General features: G+C 45.5%; 10 protein-coding genes across 10 annotated transcripts; 6 read left to right on the forward strand and 4 right to left on the reverse strand.

Moving 5' to 3' along the window:
* Nucleotides 1-117: 117 nt before the first annotated feature.
* On the forward strand, nt 118-1368 carry H6S33_002607 (uncharacterized protein; the record flags this gene model as incomplete). The annotated part of the gene is made up of 2 exons (XM_044833962.1): nt 118-883; nt 944-1368. The coding sequence occupies 2 exons, from the start codon at nt 118-120 to the stop codon at nt 1366-1368; spliced, it is 1191 nt and encodes a 396-aa protein (XP_044692768.1).
* A 1351-nt stretch (nt 1369-2719) lies between these two features.
* H6S33_002608 (uncharacterized protein) lies at nt 2720-3927 on the reverse strand (the record flags this gene model as incomplete). The annotated part of the gene is made up of 3 exons (XM_044833963.1): nt 2720-3013; nt 3081-3793; nt 3876-3927. The coding sequence occupies 3 exons, from the start codon at nt 3925-3927 to the stop codon at nt 2720-2722; spliced, it is 1059 nt and encodes a 352-aa protein (XP_044692769.1).
* A 320-nt stretch (nt 3928-4247) lies between these two features.
* On the forward strand, nt 4248-6406 carry H6S33_002609 (uncharacterized protein; the record flags this gene model as incomplete). Its single annotated transcript, XM_044833965.1, has 4 exons — nt 4248-4377; nt 4511-5623; nt 5689-5983; nt 6043-6406. The coding sequence occupies 4 exons, from the start codon at nt 4248-4250 to the stop codon at nt 6404-6406; spliced, it is 1902 nt and encodes a 633-aa protein (XP_044692770.1).
* Nucleotides 6407-8584: 2178 nt separating this feature from the next.
* Nucleotides 8585-10420, reverse strand: H6S33_002610 (uncharacterized protein; the record flags this gene model as incomplete). The annotated part of the gene is made up of 4 exons (XM_044833966.1): nt 8585-9187; nt 9240-9850; nt 9920-10095; nt 10155-10420. 4 exons carry the CDS (start codon nt 10418-10420, stop codon nt 8585-8587), a joined length of 1656 nt encoding a protein of 551 aa, XP_044692771.1.
* A 1077-nt stretch (nt 10421-11497) lies between these two features.
* H6S33_002611 (uncharacterized protein) lies at nt 11498-13323 on the reverse strand (the record flags this gene model as incomplete). Its single annotated transcript, XM_044833967.1, has 4 exons — nt 11498-12008; nt 12065-12846; nt 12897-12964; nt 13026-13323. The coding sequence occupies 4 exons, from the start codon at nt 13321-13323 to the stop codon at nt 11498-11500; spliced, it is 1659 nt and encodes a 552-aa protein (XP_044692772.1).
* A 435-nt stretch (nt 13324-13758) lies between these two features.
* On the forward strand, nt 13759-14844 carry H6S33_002612 (uncharacterized protein; the record flags this gene model as incomplete). The annotated part of the gene is made up of 3 exons (XM_044833968.1): nt 13759-13782; nt 13832-14425; nt 14485-14844. The coding sequence occupies 3 exons, from the start codon at nt 13759-13761 to the stop codon at nt 14842-14844; spliced, it is 978 nt and encodes a 325-aa protein (XP_044692773.1).
* A 71-nt stretch (nt 14845-14915) lies between these two features.
* On the reverse strand, nt 14916-15947 carry H6S33_002613 (uncharacterized protein; the record flags this gene model as incomplete). The annotated part of the gene is made up of 1 exon (XM_044833969.1): nt 14916-15947. One exon carries the CDS (start codon nt 15945-15947, stop codon nt 14916-14918), a length of 1032 nt encoding a protein of 343 aa, XP_044692774.1.
* Nucleotides 15948-17494: 1547 nt separating this feature from the next.
* Nucleotides 17495-18189, forward strand: H6S33_002614 (uncharacterized protein; the record flags this gene model as incomplete). Its single annotated transcript, XM_044833970.1, has 3 exons — nt 17495-17627; nt 17872-18121; nt 18180-18189. 3 exons carry the CDS (start codon nt 17495-17497, stop codon nt 18187-18189), a joined length of 393 nt encoding a protein of 130 aa, XP_044692775.1.
* Nucleotides 18190-18880: 691 nt separating this feature from the next.
* H6S33_002615 (uncharacterized protein) lies at nt 18881-22822 on the forward strand (the record flags this gene model as incomplete). The annotated part of the gene is made up of 10 exons (XM_044833971.1): nt 18881-19318; nt 19406-19761; nt 19822-19961; nt 20052-20137; nt 20204-20328; nt 20386-21115; nt 21187-21753; nt 21814-22008; nt 22075-22246; nt 22299-22822. The coding sequence occupies 10 exons, from the start codon at nt 18881-18883 to the stop codon at nt 22820-22822; spliced, it is 3333 nt and encodes a 1110-aa protein (XP_044692776.1).
* Nucleotides 22823-23872: 1050 nt separating this feature from the next.
* Nucleotides 23873-25799, forward strand: H6S33_002616 (uncharacterized protein; the record flags this gene model as incomplete). The annotated part of the gene is made up of 6 exons (XM_044833972.1): nt 23873-24052; nt 24114-24483; nt 24543-24889; nt 25161-25422; nt 25497-25690; nt 25761-25799. The coding sequence occupies 6 exons, from the start codon at nt 23873-23875 to the stop codon at nt 25797-25799; spliced, it is 1392 nt and encodes a 463-aa protein (XP_044692777.1).
* Between the last annotated feature and the right edge of the window lie 636 nt (nt 25800-26435).

Below are 26435 nucleotides of genomic sequence, written 5' to 3' on the forward strand. Positions count from 1 at the left end.
TTGCTTTCTAGCGCAGCAGCAGCGCAGAGAGAGCAGATACGCCGATGCCGATAGATAAATACGGCGCAGACATCTACACAAACCACAAACCACCAACCCAACCCAACCACCACCGCAATGCCGCCCAAACCCCGCAACCCCGTCGCAGCCGCTGCTTCCTCCACCACCGCCGCCATCACCTCCGACACCCCGCTCTTCCTCCCCTCGGCGCTCGACGATGACTCCGACGACGACTCCCTCGAGCCGCCCATCCGCGCCGAAGAGTCGCCCATCCGCACCGAAATCACCCCCGGGCTGCTCCCACCGACGGCCACCCCCGCGCCCCCCGCCCAGTTCACGCTCTCCGACGACGGCGACGGTGACGGCGACGGCGACAGTTCCTCCGAGCCCGCCTCGGACGACGACGACGACCCCGTGGTGTGCAGCTACAACATCCAGATCACCTCGCCCGTGGCGCCCGACCTCTACGTGTTCCAGTACCCCGTGCGGTCGCGGCAGAAGCCGTACACCAAGGCCGAGTCGTCGTGCCCCGTCGAGGCGCGCTTCAAGCCGCGGTCGGGCCTGGTCGAGGTGGATGTGCCGGTGAATGTGCATGTCAACTACGACGAGGAGAAGGGCAAGACGTGGGGGGATGTGCTGCGCAAGGCGGGGAGGGAGGCGGCGGGGAAGGCGCTGCCGGGCGTGGGGGGTGCCGCGGGGGCGAATAAGAGGAGGAAGGTGGAGGAGGAGGAGGAGGACGAGGAGGGCGCGGAGGAGGAGGTGGATGTGGGTGCGATGGACTTTGCGGAGGCGTTGAAGAGGGGGCGGGTGTTGGATCGCCAGACGCTGGGGAGTAGGATACAGGCGGATAATACAAAGTATATGGTGGGCGTGTTTAAGAATGGTGGGTGTGCTAACTAACTGGCTGTGCGGGAGGGGTGTGGACTGATAGTGCGTGTGCTAGATCAATTATATCTTACACCAATCACATCGACCCTACAGCTGCGCCCGCAGTTCCACCACGTCGACACCGCCGTCGAGGCCGAGCGCGCAGCGTCAAAGGCCGCGCGCGACGCATCGGCGCCGCAGAAACCGCAGGAGGCCCGCGCGGTGCATCTGTCCGTCAAGAACTCTGACGACCCGTCGTCGCAGCTGAGCAATACGATGAAGGCGCTCCGTGTTGCGGAGGAGGAGGAGTGGACGAAGCTGCACTGGGTCGACCAGGACACGGAGGATGCTTGGGAAATGTATGAGGTCTCGTGCCTGAAGGAGGGCGAAGGCGGCCTGCTGAAGAATGTCACAGGGAAGGCGGAGTATATGGAGTGGCTGAGTACGGGGAAGCCGATCGTGAAGAAGAAGGAGATAAAGGTGGAGGCGGCTGCGGTATGAAGGGGCTGGAAGGAAACGATCGTATTGTAAATAGGTATAACTAGCATAGCATAGCATCGCAGCTCACTCGGGGCATCTGGGTTGGTACTGCATTCGTAATCAAAACAAGGGACAATAAATGTCTTTAGCTTTCATATCTTCCTCTTTTTGCAATCTGTTCCAGGGTTTCTTTGAATATAGCCGAATATCATAATGTAGAGAATCATCTTAATACCCATAGGGCTTGGCTAGACCTTCCCCCCTCCGGATATCGTTTTCCGCTCTGTTGCTATTCCTCATTATGGGTTTACAGCCATTAAACACAATTATTGCCACATCCTGAATCTACCGACTGTACGTAGAGCAGTGAGCGTTAAAACCCAGTCGGCAGCTCAATCAAGCCTCTTTTATAACGGGCTGTTCTTAATCTAACCACCGGCTATTATCCCTAGAGCAGTCAAATACGCACATATTGTGAATAATAGAGGTTTTAAACTGGCCAGTAATTATTCATCAGCGCAATTAGTTAGTGTTTTTGAATGGCGGATGTATTTACTAGATAAACCAAAGCATTGCCACTGGCCATGGAAAACGGTCGTGGCTGGCATTTGAGATGCTAAACACGACTCCCTTCAACTAGTGGATAGTGAGCATAGTTCATGGATTATCACTCGCGATCGGCGGTGAGGTGTTGTTAGTGACGCTTAGTCCACTTCTGTACCAACACCGGCTCCTAGTTATATGTACAATAAATGGAGATTATTGGGGCAGAAATGTAGTGCACGCCCTGTCAAGCAGTTTTTTGGGATAGAACACCCTAATCCGGATGAAAGGAAAAAAGTAGATATGATTATTGCATAGCCATCTCTCATTTAAGGATGCAAAGTCTCTGAAAACTTACCCGCTATGATAGCGGGTTCGAAACTAATACATCTATTGGACGCCTTCAGGAGCTGAATGTTGGTGGTATCGGGGAAGCTTTGGTAGTTATTGCTAAGACATTCAACCCCAATACTTAAAAGGCTGTTTTAGTGGTTGGCTGAGCTAGCTTGGCTGGATCTGATGGCCACAGGGGCCGGTGAGTATACATGTCTACAAATTACTGCCTTTACTCTCTCGGCATCTGTAGAAGACAGTCTGGCGGAGAGTAAGATGATATGGTGCATTTCTTGTTGGAGAGGGAATTACTTAATCCAAAGTAAATCTACAGAGAAGGCTATTGACGCAATGAAACCTTGAGATGAATGCAAGTACAAGTGACTTCCCAGAGAACCACTTTCAATGGTAAAATAAAACAGTATATACTTTGATACAAGAAATGGGAAGATTTTATCATGTACAATTCCGCCCACATCGCCGCCCACTACTCCTTTTACCTGTCAGACAACGCACCCTTTAGAGCCCTCCAGTACTTTCCTGAAACCAGTGGCTGAATCTCTTCTTTTGTAACCCATTTGAAATCGTCCAGACCGAGCTTATTATCTGTCAAATCTGCCTGACCAGCAAGGATACGCGCTTTCATGAAGAAGACCTTCTTCCCACCGTTTTTGCCCTCATCGATGATACCCCAAGGGTAGTTGTAGGCACGGTGTCCTATTGGGACGTTTCCAACAAACCAGGTGTGCATGTTGACACCTACAGCTTCTTTGAGGGTACGTTCAGCGCCCTGTGAGGAGGTTGTTTTAGTTGATTTCTTCTCAAAACGGAACCAAACTAAAAATGGTATTTCATACCTCTCGCAGGTTCTCATCCCCAACAAGCGTACTCTGTGGGAATCTCCATGCGAAGTTATCCCTGTTCTTTTTAACAAGCAGATATAGTGTCCTGCTCATTTTTCTGTTCAGGCTCTTTGTGTCATTCTCCAAATCCGCCTGCGAGATCCTTGGAAATGGCTTTGCGACAATTTCCGTCGGGTGCTCAAAAGGTTCTCCCTTTGCCTCTGCCTCCTTGGCGGCCTCGGCTCTTGTGGCAGCCATCCTCAGCGTGTCCTCCTCTCCTGTTACGGTGGTATCAACCAGATACTGGTAGCCATTGTCTTCGCTGATGTGGCTATTGTCCCCAGCCAGAAGCTCGTCTGCCCATCCTCGCGGCCCATAGGGGTTGTATTTATTGGCCGCCGCCTGCTTCCTCTTCCATTCCTGGTCGGCCAAAGTTCCCTTTTTGAAGTAGAACCAGCGAGTGAATGGGAGCTGGAGTCGATCGTTGAGACGGCGCTGGTAGAAGTAATATGATGACTCGAAGTCCGGGAGATCACGAGTGAGCATAGGCGGTCGGCTGAGGATAACTGCCGAGGCAACACTAAAAGATTCTGAAGCGTCGGCTTCCTTACGGGCCGCAAGGTCGTAAGTGAAACCGGCGCTCGCGGGCTCTGCGGTGGTAGGCGTTGCCGTAGCAGTCGAGTATGTTCGTAGGACACATGGTTTTGACGAGTTGCTCAGGAGACTTCCTGGAAATTTGGATTTAAGTCTTGAGAATATGATCTTCAATTCGAGGTAATTGATATTACATTGGACTGGGAAAAGACATACGCCGTAACATCAGCCCTAGTACCGGCCTAGAACATTTCTGGCCCGAATTCATGGCGGCAGTTTACACCGAAGTAATCAGGGGTTACTAGGAGAGAACCAGGAGGTAAGTTGAGGTAATTGCGGAGGGGGAAGTTATGATTGGCGAAAGACCTCAAACGTCAAAACGTCAGACTTCCAAAAACCTCGAAAAAGTTTCTGCGGTCCCTCCATTGCCAAGTCTCCAAGATGGGATGAGGATGCAACCAGCAGTTACCCTGAACCCCACTATATGAACTAATCAACGCGCAAACGCGTCTTCCCGAGAGTCTCGCTCGCGACATCACGTTAGCTCCGGAAAGCTCGACACAATCACTGATAGACTCTCATCCAACAATGTCTAGAATTCCGGCTTTATTACCTGGTTTCATTCCTTTATCAGAGGTAAAAAACCGTTTAGATGCCACCGTCAATCTTGTGGGTGTTGTTGCGGACACTCGCCCACCAAAAATGTCTGCGGGCTCAGGTACGTGATAGATAGCTCATGTGTGCAAACAAGCAGCTTACCTCGCCTCTCTCGCTTCATTAATTAACGAAAGAAAAATAAAATGAAAAACAATGCAAATTTACTTACATTGTTTGTTTGCTGTGCTACCTAGATTGGATGGTAACTTTCAAGATCTGCGATCAAACTTGCCCAGACGAGACGTCTAGTGTGCCTATACGTGCTTTCAAACCGATTATGGATCAGCTTCCCCAGATCTACTCAAATGGTGATATTATTCTCATCAAATCAATAAAACTCCAACGTTACCAGGATAAGATCTATGGAATAGTTTCGCCTGCGACGACTTGGATCATCAGCTATCTACCTGCCATTGCGAACACAGTCCCCTCGACTATCACATTTCCTACCTCGATGAAACCACAGCCAATGGAATTCTCTCAGTTGAAAGGTCTCCGCAACTGGTGGACTTCAGTTGGCGGTGCAACATCCTCGGACAATGCACACATGGGAAACTACCAAAACATGCCTGCAAGCAGCTCAATGCCTCACACAAACAACTATCAAATGACCCCCGTGAACAATCATCAGGTTATGGCATTCCAAGGAAACGCCTACCAAAATCAGGCCCCATACATAAAGAAAGGAAGTCTCAAGTTTTCCTTAATCAGGGATATGAAAGTTAACAACTTCTATGACCTGATTGGCCTTGTCGTCAAGACATTTTCGGCAACCCAGAACTATACTCTTTACATCACAGACTATTCTAGGAATTCTATGGTTCATTCTTATGAATGGCCTGGAAACAATACCGTTGAGGAGGGTAATTTTTCTCGAGCCAAGCAGGGCGGCGGGGAATGGCCAGGACCATGGGGTCAGTATACCTTGCAGATTACACTCTGGGATGCGCATGCATCAGCTGCGAGGCAAATTCTGGAAGATACGCAAATCCTGCAAAATATGCAAGACGGTGTCGGTGTTTATGTGGGTCTAAAAAACGTTCGTGCGAAAAAAAATGGGGACGGAAGGCTAGAGGGTGTTTTGCATGGTGACAAAACGATGAGACCAGGTTTATATCTTATAGATGACATGAGAGATCAGCGAGTCAAGGACATTATCCAGAGGGAAAAAGAGTACACTAGGAGGTTCAATACCAATAAGAACCGGCACGAACAGGAGCAGGAAGCCAAGATGGCTGAGTTAAGGAAGAAAAAGGCCAAAGTGGAAGCAGAGAAAAAGGAACGTCAAGAGAAAGGGAATAAACATAGTATGTGATCTCTGTTCATGCTGCATTTAAAAAGGTACTTACTAAGCCATACCATCGAAATCCAGTTGTTTGTGAAAGACAAAAGGACGCCGACCCAACACCGTTATCCGAGATTCTTGATGCTCCTTGTATCAACAGAAACTACCACGTATACTGTTGTGTAGTCAATTATACTCCGGAAAAGCTAGAAGATTTCTCTAAGAAAATTAAAGTGAATAATCAAAACGATGACTCCAAATTCCCTGCCGATTCTTGGATTTGGCGCTTTGCGCTACAATTCCGAGACAAAGAAGGCAAGGAAACACGAGTTATAGTTGAAGGGAAAGATGCGGAGGGGTTTCTCGATCTAAATGCGGTGGAGTAAAGTTCCTCACTAGAATTTCTTTCAAACCTGATCGGAAAGCTAACTGGGGAAACAGCCTCCGAAACGATGAGACGGCCCTCTTGCGCCTTAGAGAAAGGCTCTTTCTAGTTTGGGGCGATCTTGAAGAACGCAAGAGTAGAAAGATGCCCAAAGAGGCTCAGTCACTGAAAAGAAAGCGGAATAATGACGGCGGCCCTAGAAAGAAGCGCGAAACAGATGAGCTAGGAAAACCCGTTAAGAGACATAGTAAAGAACCGAGCTCTGATCTCGACACCACCGACAGTGAAGATTATTCCGATTCCGATGCTGAAGAAGATCGTGGGGGGCGTGGAAAGATGTTTCTATCTTGCATCAGAGAATATACGGTTAATGGGAAGAAACTACATAAGTTATTTGGCACATATATTAGGTATAGTTAGGTATTAGGATTCAATTTGGCTTTCGTCTTCATATTATTAGTGGCGTTCGGAGAGTTTTGGCAATGATTCTGAGCTTTATTTGCCATTGATTGAAACACTTGGTCTTTATACTCCGAAGTTGTAATTTCCGTTCATGATAATGTATTTCTTTCGTTCTTGGCACTATTTCCTTAGCTATCTGTATTTTTATGGTTAGTTCTATTCTAGCTTATTCATTATTTTGGGGGGCTATGATTCTTAACTTTATGTATTGTAAATGCCTCCAATTCCAATGTTTCTGCTGATATATGACTCAAGAGCATGTACAACGAAAACGACACAAAGTTTTATACAGTACTCAACGCGTCAGTTTTGTATCCGAGCCCTAAATTCTTCTATCCCTATATTATGTAGTTATATTCCTATGACATTCGGTCCCCCTCGCTCATCATCTCAGCCTCCCTATGCACTACTGCCTTATGGCTACTTGGAGTCCCGGTTGCGTAGAGCCTATAAATCGTTTGTAGCCCACAAGGCCGGATGCACCGATGTAGGCTGGGCTAGAGTGTCCTCCGGATTCTTATATACTTGCTTCTGGATAATCACGCAGTATTATAAATTAACAGTCATCGATTTCCAATAACATGTGGTCTCCTTTGCGATAGTTAGACATGAAGCAACCCCACCGGTAGCCCCCCACATATCTCAAATGGAATATTGGGAGGGTATCGACTTAAGAGAGTTAAGAGGATGCCGCTACAGAGAGATAGATATCACGGGACTCTTCAAACATGCACAGGCTTCATACAAGTTATCAATTATGTGGAGTGAGTAGACATAAAAGCCGGCACTCCTAGCGAACAACAATTCTGTAAATACATTTACCTACTGGCCTCAAGAGATGTACGTTTACGCCACAATTTTGGTGTTACCGTGTTTTCTCGCAGAAAGCTATTTTCGCAGTACAGTTCCCAGTGAAAGCGATAACTAAAAGAGTGGGTTTATTAGTTTGTACTCGTAGCAAAAAAAAAACTTCAAGGGCCGATAGGGCTATTAGGTATACGTATTGGAAAACCCGCTTTCGCAATAATTCTAAATTATAAGTATATATAACGTCTCTGGAAGTCATGGACTATCACTCGCATAATTAGTCAGCTGATAGAGATTCACTAGATTTTGGTTCGCCCAACATTCCTTCAGTATAGTAACGCATTTCCTCAACGCAATTCGGTCCAACTCCGCTTCAGCAGTACGCATCTCATACGCAATGACTAGCAAACCTTTTGGCCTACAAAATGTGGTCAGCATTTCGCATATAAAAAAAATAAAAATAAAAAAAAGGTAATACGCTTCTTGGACGTTCTCCAATACCCTGATTAACGCGGCCGAAGCGGAATTAATATAGACTAGGTAGTGTCACTACATGTACTACACTACAGAAGCTGGAGTGTTTGGGGGGAAAACATATATGACCTTGACTCTCTACTCCCCCTACCCCTTACCCTCCCTTCCGTCCTCTCACATATATGGGACCCGTCGCGCTGCAGGCTTTCCAACTGCTCAGAATTTGATGTGTCATGTTTATAAGCCACCCACCCCTGCTGTGTACGTGCACACCAAAGGGCGGATTGCAGTATATATTGGACGATCTCAAATACCCTTCCCTCATTTCTCCATTCCTCTCAACCCTATCTCTTACCCTGACCCAGCATCCCATAAACTCGATGATTTTTCTGATCAGGAGCTACAGATGAATATTCTATTTATACATCTGAATGTGTTAACTACCCACCTACTGTTTTTACAGGCTCTTAAATAATGAATGTGTATGCCGCCGGGCTTTTGAAGAAGATCATAAGAACATATATATATACAACTCTACTATATTTCACACTAGAAGATTATATTTTAGGTTATTAGCGCGATCGTTGTGCTAGTCGATACAAACGATCGATATTTTCAAGATTGCATTAAAGGATCATCCCGTAAGGGTTGAGAAGACACAAAAGTGCATAATTTTAACACCCTAAAACATAAGACATCGAGAGATACATATGTATGTAGGTGCGAAGAACATTCCATGCAAACTACTCATCTTGAAATTATATGCACAAGAGATTTCGTCTCTGCATAAACCTTCGAATTTTGTGTGCTAGTTAGCAAATATAAGTTAAAAAATCCTAGGTGATCTATGTCCTTTTAAGGTTCAACATTTTGTATATCCGTCGCCTTCCCCTTCCCTTTTTTATCTTTCCTCTTCTTATCCTTCTCCGCTCCAATCAACTGGCCGAAGTTTGGGCAGACAACAAATTTTCCCTTGATCTGTCCTAAAGAGAACGCCGCCCCCTTCTGTCTCCCCTTTTCATCGACATCCTGCTCTCCCCATGGCGATTTCTGTTTAATCACGACCGCCTCCTGTAAGAACCCCATTCTTGAACCTCTGCTGACATCGAACTCGATAGGACCGTCTTCGCTATCTTGGGAGCCCCAAAGAATAGAGATACGTCCCGATTTATGGACCCGGAGTTGGCCAGCTATTCCAGATGGCGGGAAGGATTCAAGGAGCGCCATTTGAGCTCTGGCGGATATCTTTTGTTGTTTGAGCGATAAGGGAACATTAGGGAGCGGTGGGGCAGAGGCGGCAGATTTGTCGTCGGTATTTATGGGTGCCACTGGAGCGACAGCAATAGATTCTTTAGCGTCCTCTGAGGAAACAAGTTGGGGGAGGATTTCAGGGAATTGGAAGCAGAATATTTGATTATCAAGTTCCAGATTCTTCTTAGAATCAGTGATACCGGACTCCTGTAGGCAAGATTAATGATTAACTCGGGACAAAAGGGAAGGCCAAACTAACCATTTCGACATCGTCGTCGACTTTGATGCCAGAGAAGTCACCAACCATCTCCCTTAGGGTCGCTTGGCGGTCCAGCTCTTCCATCTCTGTTTCTTCTTTAAATTGCTGTGTCAAAACCTCTGGGTCTGGCTTTGCAGCCTTTGGTGAGGGCGTAGATAGAGGTGGCGAGTCCAAATCCGGGAGTGCGATATCATCGTCATCTACCGGCTCGTCTTTAATTTTTATTGTTGTTTCAAATTCCACTTTGCTTTTCCCCTTCTTTATGCCTTTGTCTGTCTTGGTACTCGAGTCAGTGTTCACTGAAGATTTCAGCTCATGATGATGGCTTCTAGGAACTCTGAGTGGCGCTCCGGCTCCCCATGGTCTGCCTTCGTCGTCCATCTGCTGGTCGCCTTCGTCATCCTTTTTACCTGCGAGGTCATCGAGGTACCCTATAAATTCTACGTCCATTCTAGCATCGTCGGAGTCGTCAGAGGACGAATAATTTATCTCCTGGCCGTCTTCGGTTTTCATTTTCGCTTTTCTTTTCACCCCATCTAAGTCTGCGCCCATAGACTGTCTATGCTTCGTAAAATTTGTCCCGCGTTCGACAGCAACCTCTTTTAGACGGCCTGGGTAGGGTTGTAGGATGTCAGTAACCAGTAAACCTGGACAGTAAGACACGCTTATGTATAGTATACCAGTATTAACACTTCCTAATGCAAATGGTCCAGACGCTGTGGCAGGCGCATCTGAGAATCCGCCTCGCCCTCTTCCCCTTCCTCTTCCGCCTCTTTGACCGCGGTCACCCCGGTTCCCCCGAGCAGGCGTTGGTGTAGCTGAAGCTTCAAATTTTGCTGCGATAGCATCTCGCTCTCTTATTTCAAGATTAGCACAACGAAACAAATGCGACTGAAGACTCAATCAACCGCTCACTCTTTAGTTTTTCTTGCAATGGCCTTCGGCTTGAACTTCAAACCACCTGCAGCCCCCCTTATAGGTGGTCCAACAAGTGGTTTTGGCGTAAGGCTATCCAATCTCCCAGATGGTGGTGCCTGAGCAATTGGCGCAAGAGGCTCCGCGATTTCGGCGGCGGGTGTAGATGGTCCTGTCGAAGGCTGCGAGGCCTCTGCAGAAGCTTCTCCTCCAACAACCCTCCGGCGGGCTACGGGTTTTGGCGCTGCTTTGAGTCGTGGAGGCATGGCTGGAAAGTTTTGGTGGGGGATTTTAGAGGTATGACTTGACTCAAATTTTGGGGACGCGAAGTCACGAGCATCGAAATAATTGCCGAGCCTTAAAACTGGAGCGATAAGCTACGATAAAGACCTCAACCACCACCAACAACAAACCCCACCACACAGGCACCCAAAGAAACCCAGGCGAAATAACTCCTTTGTTATATCAAGCTAATTCCCTCGTTCTGCGATGACCCAAACGTTCTAACCATGCCTAAATTAAGGATACCGAATCGGAACGCATGGAACCTGATTACATGTATGACGTATGTATGTAGTTACATTGACTTGAGTTCCCCTTGAGAGTAAAATGAATATGTAGGTAAAACATCTATGTATATGCTTCCTTGGTCCTGTACCTTTCGCTCGAACTCATATTCCATAATCTCGGGGGTGCGGTGGGTGCGAGTGACATCTAATGATGCAATCATATATCCCGGGTTATGTGGAAGACCACCACAGAAAGAATAATATTACATTTGCGGTTGATAACTACATGTACATCATGTACCTACATGTAAGGATCCAGCACAAACCCCCTAATTGTGGCAGTGCTAGTGATTTATAGGCGGGCGAGGGCGCGTATAAGGCAGTTGATTTAACTGGCATGGTAAGATCCACTACATGTAGTCAACTATAAGGTGTGCTTGCTATATATTAAATTATGGATGGAACACTGGGACATGAGACGGCGCATTTTCCAATACAACAGAAGATATCTGGCAGGATGTTGTTATAAAGTATGGATAAAAGAATCTCGGGATCATATTTCAGCATTAGTCCGGAGGATTGCAGCGACTGCTGTGGTGAAATGTTGATATCGAGCCATCTTTATCCCGAACCGCAAATGCTTTTTAACAATGGGTTTACCTCTTATTTGCATGGCCGATTCAATTGACCCAAGAGGAAAAGAAAACCCAGAAGCTACAATGCAGAATTCGAAACTCCTAGCCTTGCTTTTCATATATACAAAACGATAACAATAGAAAAAGAATATACAGAAACTCCTCGGTATTTAGACACTTAGCTTACAGGATATCTAGTTTATTCGGCCTCCTCTGTCTCCTCATTAGCGGCCGTTGCTTTCTCTTCAAGTGCCTTCCTCTGAATCTCTAGCACCATCCCGCCGTTCCTGCCTTCAAGCTTCATCCACCTTCCCAACCGCACTTCTTGCCCAGTTCCTGCACATATTACCAGTTCCTCTTTCCCCTTTTCTCCTCTCTCGAAGATTGAGAGTCCGTTTACTACTCCTCTAACAATCTCTTTGTCTGAATTATCGGGAATGCCAACTGCGCCAACACGCTCGAGCTTCTTTTTGTCTGCAGAGACTTTCCAGATACGCACATGACCGTCCCATGACCCTGAAGCAACCAAATCAGAGTAAGGGACTGCGGAAAGCGCAGTGATATAACGAGGCTGAGGAGGACAAGGCGGATTTTGATCAGGGCTGGTTTCGGCTGAAGATTGATCTGGTGTTGGTCCAGGATTGAGGCCGTGGGCATAGTATATGGTGTGGACAGGTTTCTTCTTGTGCACAGACCAAAGACATATATTACTATCCCACACTCACAGTCAGTCAGAGCTTGAGATGGAGATGTCGTGATCACTTACCCATTATCACTTCCGGTGACAAAATACTCATCATCGATCATCGCCACACAATCTATGCTTCCCTCTTCATATCTCTCATTGCCATTTTTATCCCTTTTCGGCTTTTTAGAATCACTACTACTTCCTCCGCCACCGCGAAACACGAGTTGAGTCTCGTCTACTATCTTCCATAACCTTGCAGTACGGTCCCTGGCACCAACCGTAATGCAACGTTCTGCATTCAAGGCTGTGATTCCAACAACTTGGTCTTGGTGTCCAAATAGTGTCTCAACATACGCCAATTCGTCCAAGCTCCAGAGTTTTACTGTACGATCATTCGCGCAGGAGTATAACTGGTTTGTTCCACGTCGAAATACCACACCATTTACTGCTGCTCGGTGATGCTTAAAGACCTTTAAAACCTTCAAGGTTTCCGCATCCCAAACTACTAGTCGACTGTCTTTTCCACCTGTCGCGACAAACTTTCCGTCCTGGGATGCAGCAACACAGAGAATGTCGTCGATGTGTCCGTTAAATTCGGTATCCTGCTTTGTGCCACCCCGGGCGAAGAGAACTCGCTTTGGCTTTTTGGCAGGCGTAAAATTTCCCGTGGCAGGCGGGGGTGGGTAAGGAGGGAGAGTCCACTTCACAAGATAACGGTCCTTGGTTACAGTGTAGATGTATGGATCGCAGGTAGCAATTGCAGTGGTTGAACCGCAATTCATACGGAAGAGGGTTGTTGTAGCGGTGTCAAAGGAGAATTGCGATGCCAGACGACGGTAGATTTTGCCTTTCTCTTCCGCCTAGAAGTTATATTAGCTTTCAACGTGGAACTTAGAACGAAGATACATACAACGCTCTCTCTAAGACGGGCCGCAATTATATCACGATCTATATCTGCTGCATCAAACCCCACTTCATCTATATCTCAAGGTATCAGCATGAAGCACTTCCCCGGCCGAACCGCAATTTCTCATTTTACCTGTTTCCTGCCTCAAATTATCCAGATACTGCTGCGCCAACCTCAATCGTTTCTCGGCAGCAGTCTCTCCTTCATATTCATCTTCCTCCTCATCATCTGTGGCGACAGCTTTTCCATCCTCACTTTCGCCCTCCGATTCGCTAGATATATCCTCGTCGTCCACCGGCTTTGCCTTTTTACCACCGGACCTATCCTGAAGATAGCTTTCCCTCGATTTTTTGTGTTTACCTCCAGAGGCAGAAACTTCGGTACGTTTGCGTTTTTTGGCCGAGTTTGGAACCGTAAAAAAGGATGACATGATCCTTTGTGGATTGTTGTCCAGTTGGATATGGCACCCAAAATTGTCGTTCGAATATTGGGCTGGTAGCAATGGCGCAAATATTTTTTTCCCTGCGAGAGCCTGCAGATGTTGGCCGGGTAATTGTTCTTCACACTGTCTAAGTAGGACCTGCATGGGCAGGCCAAGGACTCGTTACAGTGGAGGACTTCCCGTGGAGGTTTAGAAAAATAGATTTTTGGAAGTGGGCGTGAACACCTTCCCATGGCGACCATACATTCCAGATTTCTAAGCATTCTTTTTGGTGCTAGTGGCTGTTGCAGCCTGAGGGACCCGCTTAGGTGGTCGCAACTGTGAACTCATCCTGTTCATCAACCATCACCAGTCCATCAAGACCGGTTCATCCAGACCCGTTCATCAACTATCACCTGCTCATCAACAATCCAAATTTGAGGAATGTCAAATAAGAGAAAAGTAGCGGTAAGTGCCATCAATTAAGATATATTTCTTTTTCTAACTCCTGTAATAGGTGTCTACCAATGCCGCTGCTAGTAGTCAACAGTTTGGTACCGGATTTCAATCAACTCTACCCACTTATTTACCAAATGCTGCCGATGCCGAGGCCGCCGAGACCGCCGAGACCGCCGAGCCTGTTGCTCTTGCTAAATCAGCTTCACCTGCTGAGCCTCTACTGAAAAAAATCAAGAAGGGTGGGAGAGTACCCGGATCACAGAATTTCACTGATGCGGATAAGAAGAGAGCTTTTGGGATTATCAGGCGGGTTCAGCCATTTGGATCCAATAAATGGGATATAGTTTCAACGGAGTATAACAGACTGTCTAGAGAACTAGATAGAAAGGATAGAGATGGAGATTTTCTCAAAAAATATTATAGTGACAGAATACGGGATGGTTATTCAAAACCAACTGGAGATCCGGACTTGAACTGGGAAATACAGGAAGCGAGAGAAATCAAATATGAGATTGATGGAGTTCTTCATATGGGGAAACTTGATGATTCGGAAAGTGGAATTGCTATTGATAAGGAGGGGAAAAATGATGAGTTGATCGATGATAATTTCAAAGGGTTGGATGCATCCTTGACTATTTTGAATGATGATCGGGTAGGTTTCAGTTTGATATTCAAGTTGCTTGACGAAGTCCTGACTTTTATTCTATTTAGGTACTACCCGAGCATACTTTATTCGATAAATCAGTACCCAAATTGAAAATGACAGTTGAGAGAGCTAAGCGACAAACTCCGGGCATTACTTCACAAGCTTCTGAGCTTCTCAATAAAGTTATGAGTACTTTTGAACGGGAAGAAACTGCAGCTAAAGGCAGCGAAGATGTACTACAGCGTGCTTTAGAAAGATCTGATATACGTTATGAGAAATTGGAAATACGCTATGATAAGCTGAAGGAAAAACTTGTTCGTACGCAAGAAGAGCTTGAGCGAATGAAGGATGAAAACCACGAATTGAAGTTACAGCTTGCTATTTGGAGTACACATAACTGTATGATTCAAAAAGAACACAACTGAATTGATGGTGTTGATAGTTCGGATCAAGGGAATACAGGATTTTTTAGTCAATCAAGGAATGTATAGGAGCGTTAAGGTACAAAATGATAGAATCTTCTGATTCTATCGTTCTTCTTAATATCACGAAAAAGAAGTTCTTGAAACTCTGAATATTCTCCGTTACTTTTCCAAACACCTTCATACACAGTACGGATTTGATTGATCCCTTCCAAACGTGTCCGTACATTATGGAGTCTACTGCATACCTCCAAAAGCCTGTATCTGTATGCAGCATCCTCTGCGGGCATAGGCAATTTAAGTCGCCCAAATGACCCTTGCAAGCATCTCATTCCCCATTCAGCTGCCTGTCTGGCGGAAACCAATTGCTCATTGAATTGAATGAAACGGCGACACTCATCAATATCAGATGGGTATGCATTGAAACTTGTCTTTGGTGGAGTTTTGATTCGGTCCTTCAATTCTTTGGAGGTCGGAAATGCTGTATCGCCAATAATCCAATAGCCAGCCGGAGTATCAAGAAGTAGTTGCGCAAATAAATCTCGTGAGACAGCTGCATCATGCCAACTCCCAGGTGCATTAATAGTCGCGTGAATAATTGTCCCATCAGGAGCAAACACGAATATATTTGAGGTGAAATGTGCTGAACACCAACCATTGTAGTATGCGTTTTGGAGATCAAGATCGGAAGATGTAAAGATCGGAAGATGACAGCCATCGACGAACCCAATTGCTTTTGTCAGATGGTGGTGACGGTTTGAAATTAAGTCGGAATATCGTTCGCATTCTGATAATGTTTTGGGCCAGCAGATACGGGCTGCTGGAAACTCCCTTAAAGTTGCTTGCAAGATACACAGCCCCCAATTTCGATATCGAGAGCATACAGCTGGTGTCAAACCAAATATCTGTTGTAGACTGAAGTCGGCCATTGTGGAGTTGATATGATGTAATACAAGACCCAACACTCCAGGTGCATCAAGTGAGCGTTTGTATAGACGTGTTTTCGACATAAGACCGACATCGTTGCGTGGAATAGGTGCTGTTTCCCATTCTTTTGTGAACCCCGCTGATAAAATATGCTCAAATACTTCCACCCCAACTCCCATTGTCAAGATAAAAGCTCGGTCTTCACGGGAATGAAGTAGATGCTGCCATGCGGTGTTCTCGCTAGGTGATGGTGGCAGAACAGAACGGGTAAGGTAGTAGCGATTCCTTCTACTTCTACGCTCAAGCGAGATTAAAATCAAAAACAAAGAAAGTACAATGATTTTTTTTCGCCGAATGAACTGAGAAGACATCTTGATTGATTCTCCAGTAGAGGTTGATGGTTGAAAAACTACTACGGTACTGAACCTGACTATAGTCCATTACTTCAGGACCCACCCCGCATCTCTCTCAACCAATCATATTGCAGTCTTTCAAATTTTACTTGTTAGAAAATCTGAACGCACCCCCCTCCCCCCCCCATTCAGATTCTGAATCTGGAACGTTGCCATCCAGATTTTATTGTTCTAAACTTCCTCTAAACTGCCTCTAAACCCCTTCCAAACCTCCACGGGAAGTCGCCCAGTACCACAAAAAACATTCCTATCAGGAGATTGGTCAAGTAGGCATTTGGCCTTTATCACACCAGCCAGACATACATGTCTCGAGGAACCTGGCGTAGGATATTTTGGTTGGATTTACAAATTAATAATGAAAGAAGGGATTCTACAGACGGCTTTTCTCAGTGGCATAGTTCACCTAAATCTTATATAATGATGGGGTCTTTATAGAAGCTGTCTGCGATTTAGGATGTATATAAGTACATGTACACTAGGGGTGTGCCAACTCGCGACCGCGAGTTGTACGTTGAATTATGGGTATCAAATAAAATTTAATTCTCCCTCTACAATCATGAGGGGCCTTCGGCCCCATCCTCCTCCTCTCGTGAGTGCTCAGTACTTTGATGTGTCGTGCTGACTAATCAACATCCCTGCACTCAGCAGCCAATCAAACCGTTCCAATGTTCGAAAACTTAGCGATAGTACATTATAGATGTATGCACTCTAGCTCTATCCACAAAGGTACATATACAAGTTAAAGTTGCCTTACGAACAGGTACTTGCAGCCTCGTTTAACTGCCGTCCTAAGGGAAAGCTTCTACGAGTACTGACAAGCAAAATTAAAATCAAAGACTTTTATATCTTCTGAAGTTAACCGGCAAGGCGTGGCTGTCTACATCATCTACATGTATCTACCTATGAAGTAAGGTGAGATTGTCTTTTCTCGTGCGGTCCAATAGGCTGACATAACGTTTCTACAACTTCAGCAGATGTTTCTTATGTAAGCTGAAGTGTAGGACATGCTAAACCCTACAGGAAAACAGTCACTCGCAGATCATTTTCCCACACAACAACGCTCACCATGACAACTTCAAATAAGAACAAAACAACAAAAGTCGACGACGATACTTAGCAACAGATCCGTACCAGAAGAAACGCCAATCCGCCCACCTCTTTCCCAAGGTAAGTCAACAAACAGCTTTTTGAATCCATCTTACCTTTTCTTGGAGTCCGCCCGAGAAAAGAAAGGCGGACACTCAAAATGGCTGCTCCGAATGACTGACCCTTTTTCTCGCCGCAATTCACAGTAAACCTCGAAAACCGTCAAAATGGTCAAGACTTCCGTTCTCAACGACACCCTCAACGCCATCAACAATGCCGAGAAGGCCGGTAAGAGACAGGTCCTCATCAGGCCTTCGTCTAAGGTCATCGTCAAGTTCTTGAGCGTTATGCAGAAGCACGGTATGTTCGATTATTTCTTGTTTTCTCCACAACACTTTGCCTATATTTATTTTCTGTAATTTTTATCGGGTTGATAACTAGACGGAATGTCTCGACTTCCCCACGACTTTTGTCCTTTAAGTACCCGAAAAATTAAATATCATGCGCTGGATCTTACACGTTTCCTTTTCCCGAACTTTAACCTTCATCTTATGGACCATGAAACGTTTAATTCAACGCAACATGCTAATGAACTTATTGATAGGATACATCGGCGAATTTGAGGAGGTCGATGACCACCGCTCTGGAAAGATCGTCATCCAGCTCAACGGACGTATCAACAAGACTGGATGCATTTCTCCCCGTTACCCCGTCAAGATCACCGACTTCGAGAAGTGGGTTGTGAGACTCTTGCCTTCACGTCAATTCGGATACATTGTCTTGACCACCTCTGCCGGTATCATGGACCACGAGGAGGCCAGGCGTAAGCACGTTGCCGGAAAGATCATTGGATTGTGAGTGGCCTCTCTTAATTATAACCCAGTAGTTCCATGCTGATTTGGATTATTCTAGCTTCTACTAAACTCGATAAACCGGGTGTGGGGGAAACAAAGGATTGGCAATATCTTATTAACAAATAAAAAAAACTGGGAGGATCACAAAAGTTCTTCAAATGGGAAAGGGCAATGTAAATTCTAGATCAATGGAGTTCATGACTGTTTCCTACGGGCTGGCGTTCTGGTTCTTAATAAATGGGGATCTTAACTACATCTATTTGTCACAAATTGTGCAAGTAATGAAAGACTTTTATAAATTACCTATTTGATCAGTAATTCGTGCAGTAATTTCGTTTCTCAAAATGCAATCGCTGTGATTCAAGATTCAAGATCACGTGTGCATATTGTCCATAAGACTGCAGCCCCAGCGTATAATAAGGAACCAAGTATTGGGCTCGGAGCCTCAACCTCAATGCTTGCGTCGAATTAAATGAACTGCCAGAGCTATTCCGGAGTCGGAACTTGCTGTGATCAAAGCTCGACATCATCGACGGCGCAATACCGTCACTCCGGCTTGCATCTCATGTATTATTTAAGCTTAATCTATACTTAGAGAACTCGTGCAGGCGCCAGCTCCGGTACTCTCACCCGGATATCCAATACCTACTTGCATCGTTGTTGACACCGTGACGCCCATTGAGTGTTACACTCGTAATCGCGTTCAAGAACTCCACTATTTCAGCTCATACAAAGCAAGAACGCACAGGCGGGGGAACAATGTACTGGCCAGTTGGCACACCCCGAATATATGCTGCTAAACTTCCAGCAGTTATATCTCCACCGGTTTATGATTCTGATGACGGGTCAGCCGAGCTTGTACGGAATAGTCTCTCTGCGTCTTCTGGCTCGGGCAACGGCGACGGCGAAGATGATGAAGGTTTTGAGGAGGTCAAAGAACTACCCGAGGAGGAAGATGATGACGCTCTAGGCCAGGACGGCCAGAAAGTAGGAGAGAAAGAGGTAGTGGATCAGGATATGCTAGATGTCCCAAAAAAGAACAGGGCGGACAGGGCAGATTCCACTACAAGCAGTATTTCAGGCCTGGGAAAAGACGGTGAACCAGGGCGGGGGGATATCATTGCACTGAAAGTAGCGAGAAACGGGTTTTTGTTCGCGACCATCACGGCTTCAGAGCTCACTATCTGGCAGATGAAGGTGAGTAAGCTCATCCGATTCTCGTATCACACGCATCAAGTGACGGAAAGAGGGTTGCAGGAGTGCTAATATAGATTTCTACCCTAGCCGACAGCAGTGGTTGCCCATGTTCGTCGTTCTCAGTCGTCGTTGAACACGTATGGCGTAAATACAGATGTTCTGATTCGACCTGATTCTATGATATTTGTGGTTCAAACATCACTCGGATATCTAATAACATATTCACTTGTTAACGACCCAACTCGAGACGCCAGAGTATACAAACCGGCGTTTGTAAATAATCACCATTATGCACGACAGAACGCAATGCATGCCAGCGGAGCTGGCGGGAAAGCAGCCATTGGGGCGGGAGGTTTGATGTTGGGTGTAGGGGAAGCTGGAGGAGTTAAAGAGTACTCAATGAGGTTTAGGATGGTTATCAAGGTTGATGCGGGAATTAGCAAGTATGGCCTCTAAGTCTGGTCTAGTGATAGGAAGAAGCTGGGCTCTAATGGAAGTGATAGAGTACTGGCTCTCGACGAAGAATTGATGGTAGCCACAGTGAAACCTTCTGCAATTCAGTGCATCAGGTGGACTCCAGACGCGAAAGGAAACCAGACGACAACCGAATTACTGAGCCGAATGCTTTGGGTGCAAAAGAAAGGTTAGTAGTTTGCTGGTCTGGTACGTGCGAGATTACAGTGATGTATTCTAATAAATCATTGGTATACTAATATCTGGATGATATCAACAGCTATAATTACTGATATGATTCGTGATAAGCCTATGAGCTTGTCAACATGGATCACAAACGACGGTCGAGCTTATGCGGTCCAGAAGGTTTGTGCATTGATATTTATGTCAAGGTTGGGTGGACTCAGTACATTTATACTAAGGATCACATAGGAAATTGAATCATCGCCTCGTATGTTCAAAGGCCATTGTTTTCACACACCCAAAACCGCCGCGGAGAAGGCAGAAAGGGTTTCCATAAACGCCCGGTTTTCATTGATTGGTGTGTCGTGCTCTGGGTATGTAACTAACTACCCTTTCTATTCAAGGCCGCAAATTTAAATTGACCTTGTCAGAGGTTCTATCTACGTATATACTGTGAAAGACTATAATGGCGGTATCCCATTGTCGCATATCATCCCTTCTCCCTCTTCACCGTACTCCACAGGAAAGGCAACAGTAATATCCTGGTCACCCGATGGGTACTGTCTTTTTTCAGGATACGAAAAAGGCTGGGCTACATGGAGTGTGTATGGAAAACCAGGAGGGAACTCGTTCTCTACAGATGGTAGGATAATAGAAAAAAATCCGGGGGAGGGATATCTAGTTGGTATTCGAGATGCATGCTGGGTTCCTGGCGGGGGAGAAATCCTTCTAGTGAAAGAAGGCGGCGACGAACGACTGTGGGTTCTAGAGTTCGCCAGGTCTGCAGTCACTGGCTGCTTCAGCTCGGCGAACATCTCGCGCGCAGTCCTACAAACTAATGAGAAGATCCTCATATATCGCGGTTATGACCAGTCTGATATTACAGCAATCTCCCAGGAGACCAGTGTTCTATGGCATCATGTTCAGATGCCAACCGTCTATCTGGTTGATAACTGGCCAGTAAGGAGTGTAGTTATATCACCTGATGGAAGATATGTTGCGATTGCAGGCAGAAGGGGTCTAGCGCATTATTCCGTCAATAGTGGAAGATGGAAGACATTTGTCAATGAGAAAATGGAGCAAGAATTTGCGGTTAGAGGTGGTATGTGCTGGTATCATCACATCCTGATAGCTGCAGTTGAAAGTGATGATTCGTACGAGGTAAGTCTCCCTAGGGGTTCAATGAGTGCTATCCTCCCCGGATTCAATACTAAGATGCCTGAACCACCTAGATACGATTGTATTCCCGGGAATTGCAATTGGACAATACATTGTTGCTGCATGTCGAGAGCTTACCATCGGCTGTGGTCTCAATATCCCAATCCGGTGAAGACTCACTCTTAGTTTATACTCACGAGAATATTCTTTATCATTTCATAGTCCAGGTAACGAAGGATAGTGTCAGGATAACAAAGGTTGGTCAAATATACTTTCATGGTATAGTTCGTTCTCCTGCGCGGGTTCGAGCGATCAGCTGGATTTTACCAGAGGAACAAACGCGTAGCGGCGATCCATCTCAGGACGTGGCAGTTGCAACAGTTGTTTTTCTAGTCGATGGCAAACTGGTGATGCTCCAGCCTACATTGACTGAAGATGGTGACGCAAAGTATGATATGCGAACGTTGAAACAGAACGTTGAGTATTATGCATTGATGAGGGAACATCCTTTGCAACATCATTTCTTACCGAGTGGATCAGATCCTGGGAAAGGGCCGATAGATTTGCACTCACCGAATGGAAGCAGAATGGGGGATGGGTTGTCAGATTCACTGTGGTTGTTTGACGGGACGGATATGCGGGTAATTCCAACCCCCATACTCGCAAAGTAGATCCTGAAACTGATGACAAAATGATCTTAGGTTTGGAGTAATGTCCAGGATATACTTGATGCTCCCCATGGTGACGGCGGGAAGGAAATCCCTCTACCAGTACGAATTAGTGTTGACTTCTACCCAATGTCTACACTCTTAGGGAAGGGTATAATACTTGGTATTGAATCTGAGTTGGTACAGCGGAAGGATGTTAACTTCTCCTACTTCAAATTTGCAACACGGGTATGTTAAGACAATTATTCTATTACCCTTAAATATCTGCTACATTTCTAAAACTTATTTGAATAGACCCATCTTTTCATAAATCATCTTTTAAGGGATCATTTAGCAAATCACCGACCAGACGCTGCAGTAGAGCTAGCAGTTGGTTATGAGAAGCTCACTTATTTTGGGCACGCGCTAGAGATACTACTCCATGATGTGCTGGATGACGAAGCGGACAATGCTCCAGAACCTGAGGGTAACACTCTTTCCATTTCACCCCAAGTAGCTCAAATCTAAAACTGCCATAGATGCTGTCCTTCCGGGTGTAATACAGTTTCTTACGCACTTTCCTCACTATCTGGATGTGATTGTTGGTTGCACACGAAAAACGGAAGTCGCATCATGGAGCCACTTGTTTGCGGTCGTAGGTTCGCCTCAGGTTCTTTTTGAAGAGTCATTAGCGCGAGGGCTGCTCAAAACCGCGGGAGGATATCTTCTTGTTTTGCACACGCTTGAGCAGCTCTCTAGCTCATCACAAGATATGGTGCGGCTACTAGCGAGAGCTGTGTCAGAGGGTGATTGGGATCTATGTAAAGAGCTTGCAAGGTTTTTGACAGCTCTTGACAATTCCGGGAAGACGTTGAAAGAAGCTTTGGAGCTGGTCGAATTAAGGAGCCCCGTCGAAGAATTTGACCGTAGTTTTATGTTTGAAAGCGCGAGGCTAAAAAGTCCCACAGCTGAAGGTGGGAGAGGTGGTGAAGGGGGATTAGGCGAAGGTGCGACGGATTATGGGTTCCCAGATGTTGGGGGGAAGAGCAGACAAGATCAGTAATGTTTGAGATTTAGGGGAGCTGAAAGCCATAGAATATTCGCCGAAAAGAACAAATCATGAGTATCATTAAAGAAGTATTCTTATGTCTTAGTTAATGGCCCGCGCCCAAGAGTAATTAAACTTCTCTTGGACGGACCTGAATCACAGATGGTCACTCGATGTTATTTCTGTTTCGTCAAAAAAAAACTGCCCAATAATTTTACCCCGATGTTTACAGCTCTAGCATGTGCGTTGGATGATAAGGGGCCGTTTCATAGTCCTCATCAAGTACTTAACCCACCAACGGTTCTGTGAACAGTTAACTGGGGTTTGGTACAGAACTGTCTGGTCGCCAAGGCGACGACACTTGTAGTCTGTAGGTACAATGTACGACAAATACCTCGGCACATCGCTAAGTAAAGTTGAGTATGATCAACTGCTGGTAGGCTGTAGAGTAGCATACGGTATCCTAGAGCATGTCTCAGGCTACCCGTAACCTCCCCCCGCCTTCACCAACAAAAAACTGTTGAATTAAATCACGGATATCCGTAGCTCCGTGTCACCGATGAATATTACGGACTCCGGGTACGCGACAGTTTATCAAAATCAGAAGAAGAGGCCGACGACCCTTGTCCATTTGTCCTACGACGATCTTCTCCAGCGCGATGAAGCCAAGCCATATGTACATGTAGGTAACAGAAAAAATCAGGAAAGGGAATGGAACACGAAAAGCTAGGAAAAAGAAAAGTAGACGTGGTATTTGAACATCTGTCATCAGTATTTTTTCTGCTTGGTTGGTAACCCCAGTTTCACCACCCATCTCTGCTTCTTCACCACAACCAACCTTTGGAGTACCTACCTAGCCGTCATCCGCTCAGCCTCCGCTGGCTGCCCTCGTCGTCATCATCCACCCCTTTCGCTAGATTTACTTACTTCACTTAAACATCAAGATACCAGGAAATCAACTCTTTACTCTTGCTTCTTTGGATAAGCTTACATCGAACTTCTATTTTTTTTTTTTTTTTTTTTTTTTTCACCTCTTGCCCTTCTCTCTCCACAGACTGAGTGGAAATGGCGAAACCCCGAAGAAACGTGAAGTTTGCACATCGCTCGAATCTGAGCACATCTAGCGACATTGGTCGCAGGGACAGCCTTTCTGGTGATGATAATGCTCCTTTAAGTCCTTTAAGGAACGGAATATCTGTGGACGGCATAGACACTAGTACTGGAAGTAGATCGCCTGTACTGAAGGTAATTAATTTTTCGACGTTAAAGAGGTCAGAACCGTTGACACGTGAAACCTATTTTCTAGGAAGAGTCAACTCCACTATCAGAATATGAAAAGAAAAAGCAGACTTTCATTACCCGCACAATATGGACGCTGGTGATGATAGGAACCTTTTTCTGGGCGATGGCGGCGGGCCACATATACATCGTGGGACTGGTTAGTGCTGTGCAGGTGATAACCTTCAAAGAGGTAATCGCAATCGCAAATGTGCCATCTCGGGAAAAGAAGTTGCAGTTCACAAAAAGCTTGAATTGGTATTTTCTTGCCGCCACCATGTACTTTTTGTACGGTGAAAGTGTGATCTATTACTTTAAGCATATCGTCTTGGTTGATGCATTCTTACTTCCACTTGCGACGCATCATCGCTTTATCAGTTTTGTTCTTTACATGATGGGTATGATCACAGCAGGACTCCATCACCCTAGCTGATGTGTTTTATTAATATTTATTCAGGCTTTGTATTCTTTGTTGCTTCGCTCAAGAAAGGGCACTACAAGTTCCAATTCACGCAATTTGCATGGACACACATGGTTCTCTACCTTGTTGTCGTCCAGTCGCACTTCATCATGAACAATGTTTTCGAAGGAATGATTTGGTTTTTCTTGCCGGTATCTCTTGTCGTCACGAATGACATTTTCGCCTACATCTGCGGTATTACCTTTGGACGAACCCAGCTCATTAAGATCTCCCCCAAAAAGACCGTTGAGGGGTTTTTGGGAGCATGGATCTGTACTGTAATCCTTGGGTTGTTTATGACAAACCAGTTGATGCGCTACAAGTACTTTGTTTGCCCCGTTAAGGTAAGAAATATATGCTTCTATCTCAGCTATTCGTATTTGGGAAAAAAAAAACAGTGTTCTTTTTGGGACGTGAACCGTGACTATTCCCGGCTCGTCGCATTTTGATGATGATATACCACAATTTTTTTTATAGATGTTAGACTTCTGAATGTCTTACGACATATTGCAGAGTCTAGGTGTTTCTGACATATCTTTCCTATTTTGTTAGAACTTATTTGAACTACCGTTATAATCCGGAGGTTAGTGCTAATCACGTTATATCATTCTTCAGGATCTTGGCTCAAACGCGTTCACCGGTCTCGAATGTACCCCCAACCCGGTTTTTCTCAAGCAAGAATACGAGCTACCATTCTGGATGCAACCCCTCTTTGGGAAGATCTTGCTCATCGAGCCCATGCAATTCCACATTCTTGCCATGGCCACATTTGCATCGCTCATTGCGCCTTTTGGAGGTTTCTTTGCCAGTGGCTTGAAAAGGACATTCAAGATCAAAGATTTTGGTGATTTGGTTCCTGGCCACGGAGGAATTACTGGTAGGGAACCTAATATTGATTTTGGGATGTTCTTTTATTATTTGCGCAAAGGCTGATTTATCTTTCTTTTGCAGATCGCATGGACTGCCAGTTTATCATGGGATTCTTCGCATATATGTACTACCACTCATTTATCGCCGTCCACGTTCGCGCAACTGTTGGTGGAATCTTGGAGACAGCGATCACAAGCTTGTCACCGGAAGATCAGATGGAGGTTGTTGAGCGCCTAGGGAGATACTTGGTCGGGCAGGGGATTGCAAACGAAAAGGTGGGATAATACTCGCACGAATTTCCCCCCATCAGAGAGGTTGGCAACTAACATGTTACCATCTATATAGCTCCTCGAGTGTTTTAATGGCGCAATCAATGGCCAGTAAATACCGAACAGTTAAAAGGGAAATGTATATTCTCTCAACTGAACTTATGATTGATCGACCCAGAGAATACAAATTTCGATATTCTTTGGGTTCATAACACACCTCACGGATTCCGGTGATTAAAAAATTAGAGTAGGACGGCGATTAATGATGGGACTAAAATTGAAGGGAGTGTATATATATCTCACGATCGGTGTTTGGTATGGTTATCCTGTTTTAAAGGCTGAAAAGATAAAAGGGTTTGGGTAGGGAGCTTTGAGAGTGTATATTTTTCGGACTCTTTTGTTTTGCTTTCTGTTAAGGGATTCTTTCTATTTAGTTGTAGTTACCCTCTACCTTTTATTTCTTGCAGCTTGGTTCAACAGGTGTGGGGGTTTATTATTTTCACGGGATTCGTCATATTTTCTTTTCTTTTCTTTTTTTTTTTTTGGGGGGGGGGGGGGGGAGTTGGGGAATCGATGGATCTAGCATCTTTTTTTTTCTCCCCTCTTGTTCATTTAAGTATTGTCTAAAGTAATTTCCACAAAAAGAGCACGTCTGCGGACACAATCCAGTCTATAAAACCCAGCTACATAGAAGAGCACAATCGATATGCGATGTCAATGATAATTACAGAAGAACCCCCAAAAGTACAAT

Source organism: Morchella sextelata (genome assembly GCF_020137385.1).
Source record: "Morchella sextelata strain SCLS chromosome Unknown scls_13, whole genome shotgun sequence".
NCBI classification, from domain to species: domain Eukaryota; kingdom Fungi; phylum Ascomycota; class Pezizomycetes; order Pezizales; family Morchellaceae; genus Morchella; species Morchella sextelata.